Source organism: Canis lupus, chromosome 27, assembly GCF_011100685.1.
Source record: "Canis lupus familiaris isolate Mischka breed German Shepherd chromosome 27, alternate assembly UU_Cfam_GSD_1.0, whole genome shotgun sequence".
In the NCBI taxonomy this organism is placed as follows: Eukaryota; Metazoa; Chordata; class Mammalia; order Carnivora; family Canidae; genus Canis; species Canis lupus.
This window is the reverse complement of record NC_049248.1, coordinates 31,912,952-31,929,470: the sequence shown is the minus strand read 5'-3', so window position 1 is coordinate 31,929,470 and position 16,519 is coordinate 31,912,952. Positions and strand designations below refer to the sequence as shown.

The following is a 16,519-nucleotide window of genomic DNA, read 5'->3' as shown; positions in this document are numbered from 1 at the left end:
AACAACCCACAATTCAATTCAGGAAACATTTCTGACCATCTGTATACTGATTAATGAAGGAATAAAAGGAAACTTGAAACAGTTAAATCTCTCAGATTTTAATCTTAGAATGTGGAGAGTCTTGTCATCACCCAGCTGCAGTACAAGGCTGAGCAAACAGGCCTCCCTCACCCCGGCTTCCTAAACCTAAGTGATATGTACTTAGAATAAGTATAAGCAGATCTTTAGCAAATTTTTATTTAGTCATGTATATATAGTATGCATATATTACACATATAACACACAATCCAGACATATATCACAGATATAATATATACTGTACATATATATTAAATGTATAATATATACAAAGTTGTATATATATTTATGTATTTGTAGAAATATTTTGTTCTTTTATTCATCTAACATTTTCCTTTATTCAACAGGAATCTTCTTGACAGAGACACATTCTCTAAATCTGATCCAAGTAGGTATCTATTACTTGCTTTATGAAGCAGTCTACTTATTTTTCCTACTTGATTTTTGCAAAAATTGTATGAAACTTACAGTCTTTGCTTAAATACTTGTTTTAAAGCACAGGAAGCAAGATGGGATGGCCTCAAGCCCTGCATTCTCATCTACGTGGGCAGTAGTCTAGCTAAGGAGAGGGAATCGCTTAGCACTTTGAGAATAAGATGGAAATGCAAATGTAAGATAGTTCACTTTGAAATTAAAACTTCATGGCATGGCTATATGATAGAAATATTTGAAAGGTGATCACAATAGGCTATAATGTTAAGTGATTTAGCCCCAGTGTTAAACTTTTCCTTCTTTTTTGTAAATAAAAGAGTATATAAAGGCATGCATAACTAAGGAAATATATATCATCTTGGATGAACTGAATTTTTTTGATTCCTAATTATGTATATTAAAAATTGGAGATAACCTGTAAAATAAAAAAGACAGTTTAAATTAGAAAACAGCAACAGTAATGTGTAAATCAACAAGTGTTTCAAATCTTCTAATAGAAATTTATATCCTGCCGCTCTCCATCCCTACAAATATGTGGGCAGATGTGGTTTAATTAGAGGGGGAGGTTTTGGGAGATGTTAGCATTCTTGAGGTAGTCACTGGGGAAAAGGCATTACAATTTGTGAGTTTTTAAAATTCCTGGGGCTCACTTGACAAATGAGTGGGACTTTTTTAAATCCCTTAATCTTTACCCTAAAGACTTCATTTCTCTTTTTGTGAGTTCCTCTTGTGGTTGACAGGATTTCTTATGTGTTTACAGATATTGAGGGAGGGAGTTGCAAATATTAAATGTAGAGTATGATATACTCCATCCTCCTCCTTGTGATGGCTTTGTGCATTATGGATATCTTAGGAAGAGATTGACTTATGTCTAATTGCATATTGAAATATTTCAAACAGTTAAATTATAGTTAAAAAGTTTATATATATATCTGTAGCATAATGTAGATGAAGAAATTAGCAAATAATTATCATATGTTTTCGTGCCTAGGTCTATACATGTTAGGCTCTAAAGATCTGATGTAATTTTTTGTTTCTTTACAAATTTTTTAGTTATTTCATGTTTTACTAGTGATTTTCTTACAAGAGTAAGGCTAGGAATTAGGAAATCATTTTGATGTCGCTTTTAGACAGCTGAAAAATAAATTGTATCCATTCATATATTTATAAAAAGATATTCATATATTTACTTTTTGATCTTTTGTAGTTTGTGTCTTATATGTACAAGGAGTTGGAAATAAAGAATGGAGAGAGGTAAGCATTAAAAATTTTTAAAATATCATTGTGCTGGAAAATATGGTATAAGTTACAGTTTGGTCAGGATGGTACTTCCATGATTTTTAGTCTTCTTCAACACAAAGATTGCATTTTTTTTAGTTTATGAAAGTAATCTTTGTGTTTGTTTTTAATAATCCTCAATGTTTGTATGATTTATGACCTTCCTTTAGAATATTTTGGCCTTGAAACTTGTATTTTCCTCAGTCTAAAGTAAATTTGATGTGTTGCAATCCTTACAAAATTGAAGTCTAGACTTAGTCTCACTTTTAGAGGTCAACTGCTGATTTTTATGAAATATTGTGTTTTTTTAAGAGATTTTATTTATTATTCATGAGAGACACACAGAGAGAGGCAGAGACACAGGTAGAGGGAGAAGCAGGCTTCATGCAGGGAGCCTGATGTGGGACTTGATCCCGGGACTCTGGGATCACACTCTGAGCTGAAGGTAGAAGCTCAACCACTGAGCCACCCAGGCATCCCAAAATATTGCTTTAAAGGGTTTTAAGTGTGGTACTTGATATCAACTATCACCTGAATTTTGCCAGTTAGTAACTTATTATTTGAAAATAAAGTAGAAACGTAGTTTCCTAATACAAGCATATTTTGTTTAATGAAATAAAAGAAATAAAAGCAAGGAGGCAGAACCGTTATTTCAGTTAATTTATATTCTAGAATATCTCCATGTTCTTCAAATGGAAGGATGATTACCAAAGGGGAGGGAGACATATTAAAATAGGAGGTATTTCTATCTGCTTGTAGTTGCTGGTTATCCCAGGAAGTTAGTACATTGTTTTAATGAGGTTACAGTTTCTGGTGAGATTTCCCCAGTGAGATTTGTGCTATTTGTTGCCATAGATTGCTTTGCAGCCAGCCATCTTACCAGTGTGTCTCAACTGTGAGATAGAGGTAAGAATAGGTCATTGTAATTTATTCTCAAAACCGGCAGAGTAAACCAATTCAAAAATTGTCCCTACTGATAATGGGTCAGTGGGATACTGAGTACCAGTTTCCCATATTTAATTGCTTCTAGACATTTCCATATGGTTATTTGAGCTTTATGTCAAATTCGACATATCCGAATGTAAACTCAGCTCTACCCTATGGCTGTTGCTTCTTTGTTCCACGTATAGCTAATAATATCACCAGTCAAAATACCAAACTGCGACTTTTGCAGTCATCCTTGACTTTTTTCCCTTACCTTCCTTATTGATCAGTTTTCCAGGGGTGTGAATTATCTTTGGTTAAAAAAAAAAAGTCTCAAATGAGCCACCTCTTTCACCCAGACCTATGTTATCTTTTGTCCTCTCTGTTAGAACATTCTCTTGAGTCCATACTCCTCTCTCTTGTTTCTCTAATTATTCCTTTGATTATTTTTCAAAACGATATGGTGTCTCTTGTCATTTGCTCTAAAATTCCCTTTCTGTAAGCCCTGGGGCAATCCAGTGCAACTCCTGACTGACCATAGGGGTCAGGCTAGCTGGGAATGGACACTTGCTAGAAGTGTTTAGAAAATAACATTACTTGAGGGACCAATACAGGAACTGAGATAAATATTCATAAGGTACTGGACCAGGCCTCTGGACCAACACAGATCCCTAGTGATGAGGTTTTCCTATCACCTACACAAGATCTTTGATGATCATAATGACTAACTACTATTCTCAGCCTTTTAGGCATATTGACTAATTTCTTGTTTGCACAATAACCTTAAGAGAAGATGCTATTGCAATCCTTTTTTTACCTGAGGAAACTGAAGCACAGAAAGCTTAAGTGACAGGATGAAAGTTACCCAGTTATCACTTGGGGATTTTAACCCCAACCATCTGGCTCCAGAGCTATTGCTGTTAGATCACCTTGCTTTGCAGAATTCTGATCTGATCCCAACATTCACATTCTGGTTTTATTAATGGAAGGAAATTCTGTAAATTGATTTTTGGGCTTTATTCTTACTTATTTAAGCTTGCCTCTGAGTGATATAGGAAAGAAGGCCTATTGTTAGGGAAAACAGCATAATAATAAAACAGAAAACAATATTCTGCTTGTTTATTTTTTTTTCTCCTTGAAGGAGTAAAAAGAGCTAGTAAGGGAGAATAATACTCAAAGAGGGTATAAAAACAAAGTAGAAATTGAGAAAGTGATGAGAAATAGGACCCAGAGTTATAGTGTGGATAGGAACAGATGGATGAAGATGAAGAGAAACCAGTTAAGAGGCAATTTCAATAGACAGCATTTCAAAAGAATTAAAAGTGTTAAAAACTGGAGCATAGTCTGGAAGAATAGAAAGAAAGTGCCAGATGTAAGAGACAAGCATTTAGGAGCTAAATCCATTGTATTTAGCAGCTAATTGTGCTTGCTGGATGAAGGATAGATAGGTGTGAAAAAAATTAAACACATTATATATATTGTTAAATCACCACAAAACCATTTGAGAAAGACAGTTTCTTTAGTTTTCTTTAAAGGCTTTATTTATTTATTCATGATAGACACACAGAGAGAGGCAGAGACATGGGCAGAGGGAGAAGTAGCCTGCAGGAGCCTGATGCAGGACTCCATCCAGGGACCCCAGGACCACACCCTGAGCCAAAGGCTGATGCTCATCCACTGAGCCACCCAGGTTCCTGACAATTTCCTTATTTTTAAAAAACTTATTTTTATTTAGATTCAGTTTGCCAACACAGAGTGTAACAACCAGTGCTCATCCTATCAAGCCGACAGTTTCCTTATTTTGAGACAAGTGATGTAGTAGTTAAGGGAATGCACTCGACCTCTCAGTGTCTGTTTCCTCATCTGCGGTGTGAGCAATGATATGATTTTAGCTCTTATAGTGGTTGTAAAGATCCAGTATGAACCCTCTGATAACAGTGTCTGGCACACAGGAAACATAATATGATTAAGGATAGAGTGGGACTCTAAGACATCAAAAAACTTGTACAAGGATAACAAAATTAGTCAGGTAAGTAAATTCCTGCATTATAAAATTCTGTAAAATTCATTGCACAAGCCCAGCAGTTGATGGGAAAATGACCTATGGGATTTACTTGGCCTCAAACCTAATATGAAGCAGTGGTGTTACACAGCTGCTAAAAAGCTAATGCAATCTGAGGATGCATTGATGGATGTGCAGTGCTTACATCAAAGGAGATAATGCTATTATGTTGAACTACATGAAATTGTCATTTTTGTAGGTCAAAAATGGTTGAGTGTTGGCAGTTTCACGTGATTCAATCAAATGCTATTGTATTTTGCTCTGGTGTGAGCAGATCTGCAGTGTGACTTGTTTAGTTCTTGAAGACCATCAAAACGCCAACCGTGTATTTTAGGAGGGCTAGCATCTTGAAGGGAGGGATAGAAGCTATCCCACATGAATAAAGGAATGTTGAATCTAAAAAAATGCAAAGACTCTGACTAGTCATAATAAATGTTTTCAAACTCTTAACGGTATTTTCAGTTAGAAACGGGAGTACACTCACTTGATATTGAAACAAAAAAGGAGGAAACAAAAAATGTGGCTGAGAGGATGAAGAGATAAAGAGATGTTGTTTTATCCACTGTGAGGAAGACCTTTGTAACATTTAGCATATTCCACGGTGGAATGGGTTTCCTGGAACTGTGTGCTGTTCCAGGATGTCCTGTTTCTGAAAGTATCCAAACAGGAGCCAGACTAATTAATCAGGAGTGAAATTGGACTCAATAACTCCTAATTTCCTTACAATCTGCTTTTTTATGAGTCTATAGAGTTCAAAAGAGTTTTCTAGTTGTTTTATCAGCTCTTCCAACTATTTTTCAAGTATTGAACATTATTTTACAAGATAACAGCAAAAAAACCACTCTGGTAACTACGCTCAGGATATTTGGAATCAGACAAGTAAAACAGTATTATTAATACTTTATTAATAGCTTTAAATATATCCACCCATTTATCAATTTGACATTTTTTGGGGTGCCTGTTATGTAGCTGTAGTGGTGGAAAATGTTTTAAAGCAGACAGTATTCTTCCTCAAGGAGCATCTAATATATTTGGAGAATGTCACCAGCAATTCCTGTGTGTCTACACTACCACTGCACTGATTTAGGTTTCAACACTATGTCAGTAATAGAGTGGTTGGTTGTCTTTGTGTTTGAATTTAGTTGTATTCTGGACAAGTATGTGGTAACTAGCTATATGATTTTATGTTCTGGGATAAATTACCTTTAGATAGTAAGAAGTAATAAAAAAAAAGAAAAAAGAGCTGAAACTGTGTTGAAACAAAGGCTCCAAATGAAGAGGTAGAAAAAAATATTTAAAATTGATCTGTTGAAATCTGCAATTTTAAAATTATATCTGACACTGTTAGAATTACCTGCATGTCTTCTATAAATTCTAATGATTGTGAATTATCAAAAGCTCTTGAAGTAATTGATCTTTTAAAACTAAAATTATATTTCAGTGCCTAACAATTTTGGTGCTAAAAATGATGCTTAAGTGCCACAAATCATGAAAATATGAAAACCTCTTAGTGGCAAGTGGAAATGGGAAAGTATTATCCCTGAGGATGCGCACTTCACTTTGAGAGGTTCTGAAAATGTTGCAATTAACTTATTTGAGTTAAATTTTAGTTGTCCATAGGCACTCTATTTTGTGAATTACTCTTAAACATTGAGAATTATAGAGTTGGTTTTAGATTCTCTAAGTTAGTATGTGATGACAAAAAGGAAAGTGAAGTTTATATAATTCACAGCGATCATGGTTTGACGGTAAATCTACTGCCACCTGTTGATTACTATAGTTTGACATTGTCTCTGCTTCTGAGCCATTCCTCTCCATACTGAATCATATATGTATAATATATAAACACACAAACATATTCAGAAAGGATGAGAATATTGTTCACAGTCCAGCTTAAATGGTACCTTACCTCTCAGACTTTTCTGTTTCGCGACTAGAACTTCCACCTTGCACCATTAAAATCCTATAATTTCTATATCTTTCTCATAGTCCTTGTCACTTTCTACTTTATATCATTCAACACACATCAAGGTCTTTTTTGTGAACTTATTCCCTTAACTTAGTGCTCCGTTAAGGTCAACCTCCTGCACTATAGCATTTAAGATAGGGCTTTGTTCTTAGAAGGTGCCAGTTAATATTTGTTGGAAGGATAAATTTGAGGAGACCCTCAAATTTAGGCACACACTTAACTCTCATGGTTTCAAAATTAGGAGTTGGAAGAAGGTCATTTGGTATGAAGGTCACGTTTTTCAAATGAGAACATTTGTGTGGTATACTAACTAGTTATGAGAGCCCAGGATTTGTTCTGCAGCTCCTTATCATGACTTTTAACTACATATTTTGGAACTTGAATTAAACAGCATCCATGTAAAATATATACAGTCCTTGAAGCTTAAGGGGCACTGATTTCATTCTCTCCTTTTTTGTCTTATAGGAATACTAGAGTGAACCATCTAAGGTTATTGATACAGGACAGAAAACTCCCCACAATCTTTAGGCAGGCACTGTTGCTCAGCCTCGGAGGAGGGTCCTATATGACACTGCCTTCCCATATAGGATTCATGATGCAGAGCAAATGAACATGTCTGTTTTGTTTAGTTTGCTTTTCTCTTTTTTAAAAGAAATATCCTAATGACTGAATACTGTGAAACATTCAATCTGCAGAGATTATATTCTTCTCATAGACATTTAAAGGATTCTCACAATATATATCTTGACTTCACTGCAATTCAGTGAGGCGATTGTAACAGAAGACATTTGAAGTTCTCTTACAGGAACACTTGTGTGGCCTGTGGTTGAAAGAATTTTGTAATACCAAAATCTTCTCTGATACATGTAGTCAGTCTTAAGGCATTACTATTTTAGCAAAAATATTTTGTGTGCCCCTCAGGAAAATACTCTATACATTTGCGTTCCCAAAGTCAGACATACTAGTTTTGGAAAGAGATCTTTGAGCCTTGAAGTCTCTTTGTTTAGAAAAGGACATGAAGTAGTTTTACAAATATTCCTGGCTACAGATGATTAGAAGCTGTGGCTTAATTTAAGTTGTCCTTTCTTTATATGACTCAGTTAAAGTCTTTTAACTCTATGAATATACTGTGACTAATTGAATGAGAATCATACTTCCAATAGAATTTTGCTGGTTATTACTTGAAAAACAAATCCAGAATAATTTTGGTCTCTTGAATTATTTTTTTCAGGAAAGAGATTATTGAGATATAATTGATGTGTAACATTATATAAGTTTAGAATGTACAATGTAGTAATTAGATATATGTATATATTGCAAAATGATTACTAAAATGAGTTAACCCATCTATCATCTATCTATCATCTATCATCTATATATTTGTGTGTGTGTGTTGTGATGAGAACTTTAAAAATCTATTCTCTCAGCAGCTTTCAGATATTTAATATAGTATTATTAACTACAGTCACTATGTTGTACATCACATTTTCAAAACTTATTCATTTTATGACTGGAACTCTGTACCCCTTAGACCACTTTTGTCCATTCCTGCTTCCCCTGGCCACTGCAAATCTCACCTGTTTCTATGAGTTTAGTTTTTTTAGATTCCACATGTAACTGAGATCACATAGTATTTATCTTTTTCTGACTGACTTATTTCACTTAGGATAATGCCCTTAAATTTCATCTATGTTGTTTTGCAAATGGCAGAATTAATTCCCTTTTTATTATGGCTGAATTTCTGTTCTGTTTTTAATATACCTTTTTATTGAAATTAAAACACACCCAAATAAGGGGGAAAAGAATACAACACAATAATTTATTAAATGTGAATACATAATGTAACCACCACCTAGATCAATAAATAGAACCTTCTAGTAATCCAGCAATTCTGATTGTGTCCTTCTCTTCTCCCAAATTAAACCACTATCTTGGCTTCTAACACTATAGAGTAATTTTTTCCATTCTTACGCCTTATATAAATAGAATGACATAGTATATATTTATTTGTGTCTAGTTTCTTTAACTCACAATTATGCTTTGATAGTCTTTCCATGCATGTGGTAATAAATACTTTGGTTTTATTTTTTGCCGTATGTTTTTCTATTTTATGAATATACCCCAATTTATTTATCCATTCTACTCTGGATAGACATTTGGGTCGTTCCCAGTTGTTGCATATTATGATTAACTGATTAGAACATTCTTGTGCTTCTCTCTTTTTTTTAAAAAGCTGTTTATTTATTTATTCATGAGAGACACACAGAGAGAAGCAGAGACATAGGCAGAGGGAAAAGTAGGCTCCCTGTGGGGAGCCTGATGTGGGACTCAATCAATCCCTGGAGGCTGGGATCATGCCCTGAGCCAAAGGCAGATGCTCAACCACGGAGCCACCCAGGCATCCCTATTTATATATTTCTTCTTCTTTTTTTTTTTTTTAAGATTTTATTTATTTATTCATGAGAGACGCACACACAGAGAGGGAGAGAGAGAGAGAGAGAGAGAGTGAGTGAGTCAGAGACGCAGGCAGAGGGAGAAGAATGCTCCATGCAGGGAGCCTGACGTGGGACTCGATCCTGGGTCTCCAGGATCACACCCTGAGCTGAAGGCAGTGCTAAACCACTGAGCCACCCGGGCTGACCTATATTTATTATTCTTATTGTTTGTATATGTAGGAGTAAAATTTCTAAGCCATAGGTTATATATATTTTCATTTTTTAAAAATTTAGATATAATTGACATATAACATTATATTAGTTTAAGGTATAGCATAATAATTCTATTTTTATATATATTGTGAAATGATTACCATGATAAATCTCATTAACATCTGTCACCACATATAGCTACAATTTTTTCCCTTGTGATAGGAATTTTTAAGATTTACTCTTTTAGCAACTTTCAAATACACACATTATTTTGTTACTAACTGTAGTCACCATGCTGTGCATTATATCCCATGATCTATTTATTTTGTAACTGAAGTTGGTACCTTTTGACCTCCTTCACTCATATTTTTTTTTTATTTTTTTTTATTTTTTATTTATTTACTTATGATAGTCACAGAGAGAGAGAGAGGCAGAGACACAGGCAGAGGGAGAAGCAGGCTCCATGCACCGGGAGCCCGACGTGGGATTCGATCCTGGGTCTCCAGGATCGCGCCCTGGGCCAAAGGCAGGCGCTAAACCGCTGCGCCACCCAGGGATCCCCACTCATATTTTTTCACACCCCACCCTTGCCTCTGGCAGCAACCACCAATGTGTTCTCTGTATCTATGAGTGTTTTTTAAAAATTTTAATTAATTAAATTTTTTTTTACATTTTTAAAATTTAAGTTCAGTTTGCCAACATACAGTGTAGCACCCAGTGCTCATCCCATCAAGTGCCCCCCTGAGTGCCCAGTACCCAGTTTACCCCATCCCCCATCCTTCTCCCCTTCTACAACTCTTTGTTTCCCAGAGTCAGAAGTCTCTCATGGTTTGTCTCCCTCTCTAATTTTTCTCACTCAGTTCTCTTCCCTTCCCTTGTAATCCCTTTCACTATTTCTTATATTCCACGTATGAGTGAAACCATATGATGATTGTCCTCCTCCAATTGACATCTTTCACTCAGCATAATACCTATGAGCTTTTAAAGTTTATTTAAAAAGTATTCTACATATAAGTGAGATCATAGAATATTTGTCGTTGGCTTATTTAACTTAACATAATGCCCTCATGGTATTCATGTTGCCACAAATGGCATGATTTCCTTATTTTTTATGGCTGAATAACATTCTAATACATATAAATTAGAATATTATATATATAGAGATATATACTATTATATGTAGAATAGTATAATGTTAGATATAGAATATATATATAGAGATGTCACTTCTTTATCCCTTCATTCATTGATGGACACTTATGTTGTTTTCATATCTTGGCTATTGTAAATAATGCTGCAATGAACATATCTTTTTGAGTTAGTATCTTTGTTTTCTTTGGGTAAATACCCAGAAATAAAATTGCTGCATCATATGGTAGTTCTGTTTTTAATTTCTTGAGGATCTTACATATTGTTTTCCATAGTGACTGCACTAGTTTACAGTCCTACCAAGATGCACAAGGGTTCCCCTCTTATCCACGTCCTCCCCAATACTAGCAATTTCTTAATTTTTTGATAAGACCATTCTGACAGGTGTAAAGTGATACTCGCTGTAGTTTTTATTTGCATCTCCCTGATGGGTTAGTGTTGTTGGGTGCCTTTTTTTGCACCTATTGGCCATCTGTGTGTCTTTGGAAAAAAATGTCTGTTTAGATAGATCCTCTGCCTATTTTTTAATTGGATTAATTTTTTTTCTTTTTTACTATTGAGTTAAATGAGTTCTTTATATGTTTTGGATCCTAGTCACTTATCAGGTATATGATTTGTAAACATTTTCTCCTATTCAGTAGGTTGTCTTTTCAATTTCTTGATGGCTTCCTTTGCTGTGCAGAAACTTTTAAGTTTGATGCATTCTCATTTGTTTATTTTCGATTTTTTGTTTGGTTGAAAAAATTATCACCAAGACCTGTGTCAGGTTGCTTACTGCCTCTGTTTTCTTCTAAGAATCTTATGGTTTCGGGTCTTACATTCAAGTCTTTAATCTATTTTGGATTAGTTTTTGCATATAGTATAAGAGTTTCATTCTCTTGCATTTGACGGTCCAGTTTTCCCATGGTTTATTGGAGAGACAATTCTTTCCGCATTGTTTATTCTTGGCTCCTTTGTTGTAAATTAATTGATACACATAGGTTGATTTCTGGGCTCTTTATTCTGATCTATTGGGTTTTGTATCTGTTTTTATGCCAGTACTATACTGTTTTGATTACTAACTTGGTAATATAGTTTGAAATCAGGGATTGTGATGCTTCCATTGGTGTGCATATTTTCATTTTCAGTACATACCGCCAAATCATTTTCCATCTGCCATTCTTATGGCGGAGCATTCTTGTTAATGCTTTCTATTGTTAAGTTTTTTTTTAAATGTTTCCATTCTGGTTAGTGTGCAAAGGTATCTTGTTTGGATTTTAACTTCCTGCTATCTGACTGAGCATCGTTTAGTAGGCCTAGTGATCATTTGGCTATCTTTTATGATGGGCATGCTCAGCTGTTTTTCCAATTATTGATTTTTAGGAGTTATTTATATCTTTAGGATAGGAATTTTTGTTGCTAATAAGTCTGGCAAATGTCTCCTTTTGTAGCATTGTTTTTTACTCTCTGAGCTCTGTATTTTGGTGAACAGAAGTTCTTTTTTAAAAAATATATTTTATTTATTTATTCATGAAAGACACGCAGAGAGAGAGAGAGAGAGAGAGGCAGAGACATGGTTAGAGAGAGACGCAGGCTCCATGCAGGGAGCCTGATGTGAGACTCGATCTTGGGATTCCAGGATCACGCCCTGGGCCGAAGGCAGGCACTCAACCGCTGAGCCACCCAGGCATCCCAGAAGTTCTTAATTTAGGTCAACATAGTAGTGTATTCCTTTATGAGCTGTGCTTTTGTTTTGTTTTAGAATACTTTCTTATTTGAAGGCCATGAAGATGTTCCTCAATGTTATATTCTAGAAGTTTTATTGTTTTAACTTTCATATTTAGATTTATACTTCCTCTGAGATTAATTTTTGGATATGGCTTGAAGTAAAATTTACTTTGATTCCATGTGGTATCTAATTGACCCAGGAGCATTTATTAAAGAGATTTCCTTTTCCTACTGTGCAATCATATCACCATTATCATAAATGAAATGACTATATGTGAGGGCCGTTTTTGATTTCTATTATGGTATACTTTGTTTTAATAACTAAATCTGGTTGTTGGTGCTTTGTAGTTTTTTTTTTTTTCCCCAAGATTTTCAATGCCAAGGGTTAGCATTTTTTTTTTCTTGTAAAGGACCAGATATAAATAAGAGATTCATAAATATTTTAGGCTAGATGGCCCTATGGTCTCTCTAGCCAATGTAGCATGAAAGCAGCCATGGACAATACATAAATGCTTGATTATGGCTATGCTTCAATGAATCTTAATTTATGAAACAGGCAGCAGGCCAGATTTGGCTCAGGGGCCGTAATTTTCTGAACCCTGCTCTAGGATATTCTTAGGTCTTTATCTTTCTACAGAAATTTTGGAATTTATTTCCTACTTCATACATACATATGCACATGAGCATGCACACACACAGAGACACACTGAGATCTGAGATTGTGTTGAAACTGTAGATCAAGTTCAGAGAATTGAAATATGTAAAATAGTATGCCTTATGATGTATGAAAATGGATATCCCTCTAATTATTTTTCTTTAGTTTCTTTTAATATGTTATAGTATTTTTATGTAGAGCTCTTGTATATCTTTAGTTGGATTTCATTTTAGCAACTTAATATTTTTTATTTTAATGTAACAGTATTTTTCATTTTTTTATTGAGATATATAAAATATAATTTGTTTTTTGGGTAATAACTGAAGTGACATTGCTCAATTTACTAATGATAGTTTGTAGAGTCTTAAAATTATCTGCATAAATTATGCTGATCTGCACATTAGAGTTTTATTTTTTCCTATCTAATCATGATATTTATTGCACTACAAGTACTTCTTGTACAGTGTTGAATGAAGGTGGTATTAGGAAGCATCCTTGTTTTATTCCTGAGCTTAAGGGTCAAGTTTTCATGTATGCATCTTTTGAGATGCTTGTATGATTTTTCTTTATTTTGTCAATGTGGTGAATTACATATTGGGTTTTCAGTTAAAGTAAATATTATTTCTGGAATAAAACCCATTGATTCATAATGTTTTACCTTTTAAATATATTATGTGCTATGCTTTGCTAATATGTATTAGAATTTTGAATTTATGCTATGAGTGATACTGATCTATAAATTTCCTTTCTTGTCATAGACTTCAGATTTTGTTACTTAGGTTAGGTAGGCTTCTTAAATGTGCTTGAAAGTAGTTTTCCACTTTTTCTGTTCTCTGAGAGAATATATGAAAAGTTAAAGTCATATCTTAATTAAAATGTTTTGAACATTTTGCTGTTAAAGCATTCTTAGCCTAGATATTTCTTTGTGGGATATTTTAACTTCAGATTCATTTCCTTTCTTACGTGTATGTTTACTCAAGATCTCCATTTCCTCTTCTGTCAGTTTTGTATGCTATGTTCTTCCACGAATTAATTAGTCTTGCCCAAATTCTCAAATTTATTGGCACAAAGTTTCTTATAATATACTGTTATGTTTAATTTCTGTATGATTTATAATGATGCTCTTTTTATTTTTTGATATTGATGATTTGCATTTTCTCTCTTTTCTCCCTCTTGATTAAGGTTAACAATCTTGATTAAGGTTAAGGTTTATCAGTTTTATTAGTCTTCTCAAAGAGTCTACATTTGCTTTTATTGATTATTTTATTTAGTTTTTTTAAAGTTTATTGATTATTGCAATAATCTTTGTTACTTTTCCCCACATTTTGGGGATTTAATTTGTTGTTCTGTTTCTAAATTCTGTTTCTAAACATTTATTTTTAGTCATCTGTCTTTTATATTATATGCATTTTAGGCTACAATTTTTTAGTTGTACTTTTGTTAACTTTTAGATTCAAACTTTTTAAAATTTTGAAACTATCTTATATTTATAGAAAGTTGCAAATATAAAAATGTTTTTCCTTTGGACTATTTGAGAATAAGTTGCCAACATGATGACCCATAGCCCTTGAATATTTTTTTGCACAAAGGATATTCTCCTACATAGCCATAATATAATACTGAGACAGGGAATTAACATTGACATGTTACTACCATCAAATCATAAGATCAGTTTTCAGCATTTGTCCCAATAATATGTTTTACAGCAGATGGATTCCATTCAGAATTACATGTTGCAGTAGTTGTCATTTTTTTGGGTTTCTTTTGATCTTGAATACTTCCCTCATCTTTCCTTACCTTTGTTGACCTTGACACTTTTGAAAATGAAATGTTCCCTACATTATAGAATTTCTCTTATTTTGATTTTGTGGAATATTTTCTCTCATGTGCAACTTTGGATGAAATATCACAGAGGTGATAACTGTGTGCTCTTGTTGTATCATATCTGGTGTCACAGGATTTTGATATGTCTCAGTTTTGGTTAGGTTAATTTTGCTCACTTGATTAAAGTAATGTCTGCTAGCTTTCTCCACCAAAAAGTTACAGTCCTTTTTTTAGTTAATATTTTGGGGGAAGACTCTGGGAATTATGTTAGGAAAGTAGTTGATGAGTGTGTGGGGAGATGGGTTTGAGAGTATATAAATATCTCCTTCCTCATTAGACTTTTAATTTATTAATTTATTTTATAAGCATAGACTCACTGTTTATTCTTTTTCAATGGATTTTTATATATTACTGTTTATTTGGGAGCTCAAATTTTCACAAATTTGACAAATTGGAGCACCTTCAAGTGGGCTTCTGTGTGTTTTAAAAAATGCCACTGTCAAAATACAAATCAAAACTAGTGAGATACCACTTCACACTGGTTAGAATGGCTAAAATGAACAACTCAGGAAACAACAGATGTTGGCAAGGATGTGAAGAAAGGGGGAAACTTCTTCTACTGTTGATAGGAATGCAAACTGATGCAGCTACTCTGGAAAACAGTATAGAAATTCCTCAAAAAGTTAGGAATAGAGCTACCCTACAACCCAGCAATTGCACTACAATGTATTTATCCAAAGGATACAAACATAGTGATTCAAAGGGGTACATGCACCTCAGTGTTTGCAGTGGCAATGTTCACAATACCCAAAATATGGAAAGAGTCCAGATGTCCATTGACAGATGAATGGATAAGGAAAATGTGATATATCAAAAAAGAATGAAATCTTGCCATTTGCAATGACATGAATGGAGCCAGAGTGTATTCTGCTGATTGAAATAAGTCAGTTAGAGAAAGACAAATACCATATGACTTCATGCATATGTTGAATTTAAGAAACAGAACAGATGAACATAGAGGAGGGAAGGAAAAATAAAATAAGATGAAAATTGAGAGGGAGGCAAACCATAAGAGATGCTGAACTCTAAGAAAAACTGAGGGTTACTGGAGGGGAGGTTGTAGGGGAAAACAGATAACTGGGTGATGGACACTAAGGAGGGCACTTGACATAATGCACACCGGATGTTATATGCAACTGATGAATCACTACATTATACCTCAGAAACTAATAAAAAAAAAGATAAAGTCTACTTAAATAAACAAATAAATAAATAAATAAACCCCTGTCATTCTTTCGGCAGTTCTTTACTTCCAGAAGCAGGATGTTTAGGACTTTTACTTTTTCTCTGGAACTATTTCCCAAATTCTACTTCACATGATATTTGAATAGTTAATCTGGCTTTCTTTTTTTTAATGTTTGCACATTTAGTCTTTTTTCTCCTGGATTTACTTTTTAGTTTTCTTGTGTTTTTGTACTTAAAGTGTGTTTCCAGTAAGCAGCAGACACTTGGGCTTAAAAATAAATCTACACCAATAATATTTATTTTATTGGAAGTGTTAGGTTATTTACAATTAGTGGGATTGCCAATATATTTCAGTTTAAATCTGCCTTTTACTGTTTCTTTTTTACTTTTTAAATTTTATTCATGTCTTAAATTCCTTATCCCTCATTTTTTTTCTTCTTTGGATTTGACAATAATTTTTTAGCATTACTTGTTTTTCCCAATATTAGGCTGTTAGTTTTACGTTCTTTTACTATTTTTAGTAGTTACTCTAAATATTTCAACATGTG

At 33.9% G+C, this 16,519-nt stretch overlaps 1 protein-coding gene across 2 annotated transcripts in view; it reads left to right on the top strand.

Moving 5' to 3' along the window:
* Positions 1 to 16,519, top strand: part of CPNE8 (copine 8) — a 321,061-nt gene that overhangs the window by 32,734 nt on the left and 271,808 nt on the right. For both annotated transcript variants that reach the window (XM_038577249.1, XM_038577248.1), the window contains exons 2-3: positions 426 to 466; positions 1,718 to 1,764. In XM_038577249.1, coding sequence (XP_038433177.1) covers positions 426 to 466; positions 1,718 to 1,764 — 88 coding nt within the window. The remainder of the gene's footprint in view (positions 1 to 425; positions 467 to 1,717; positions 1,765 to 16,519) is intronic.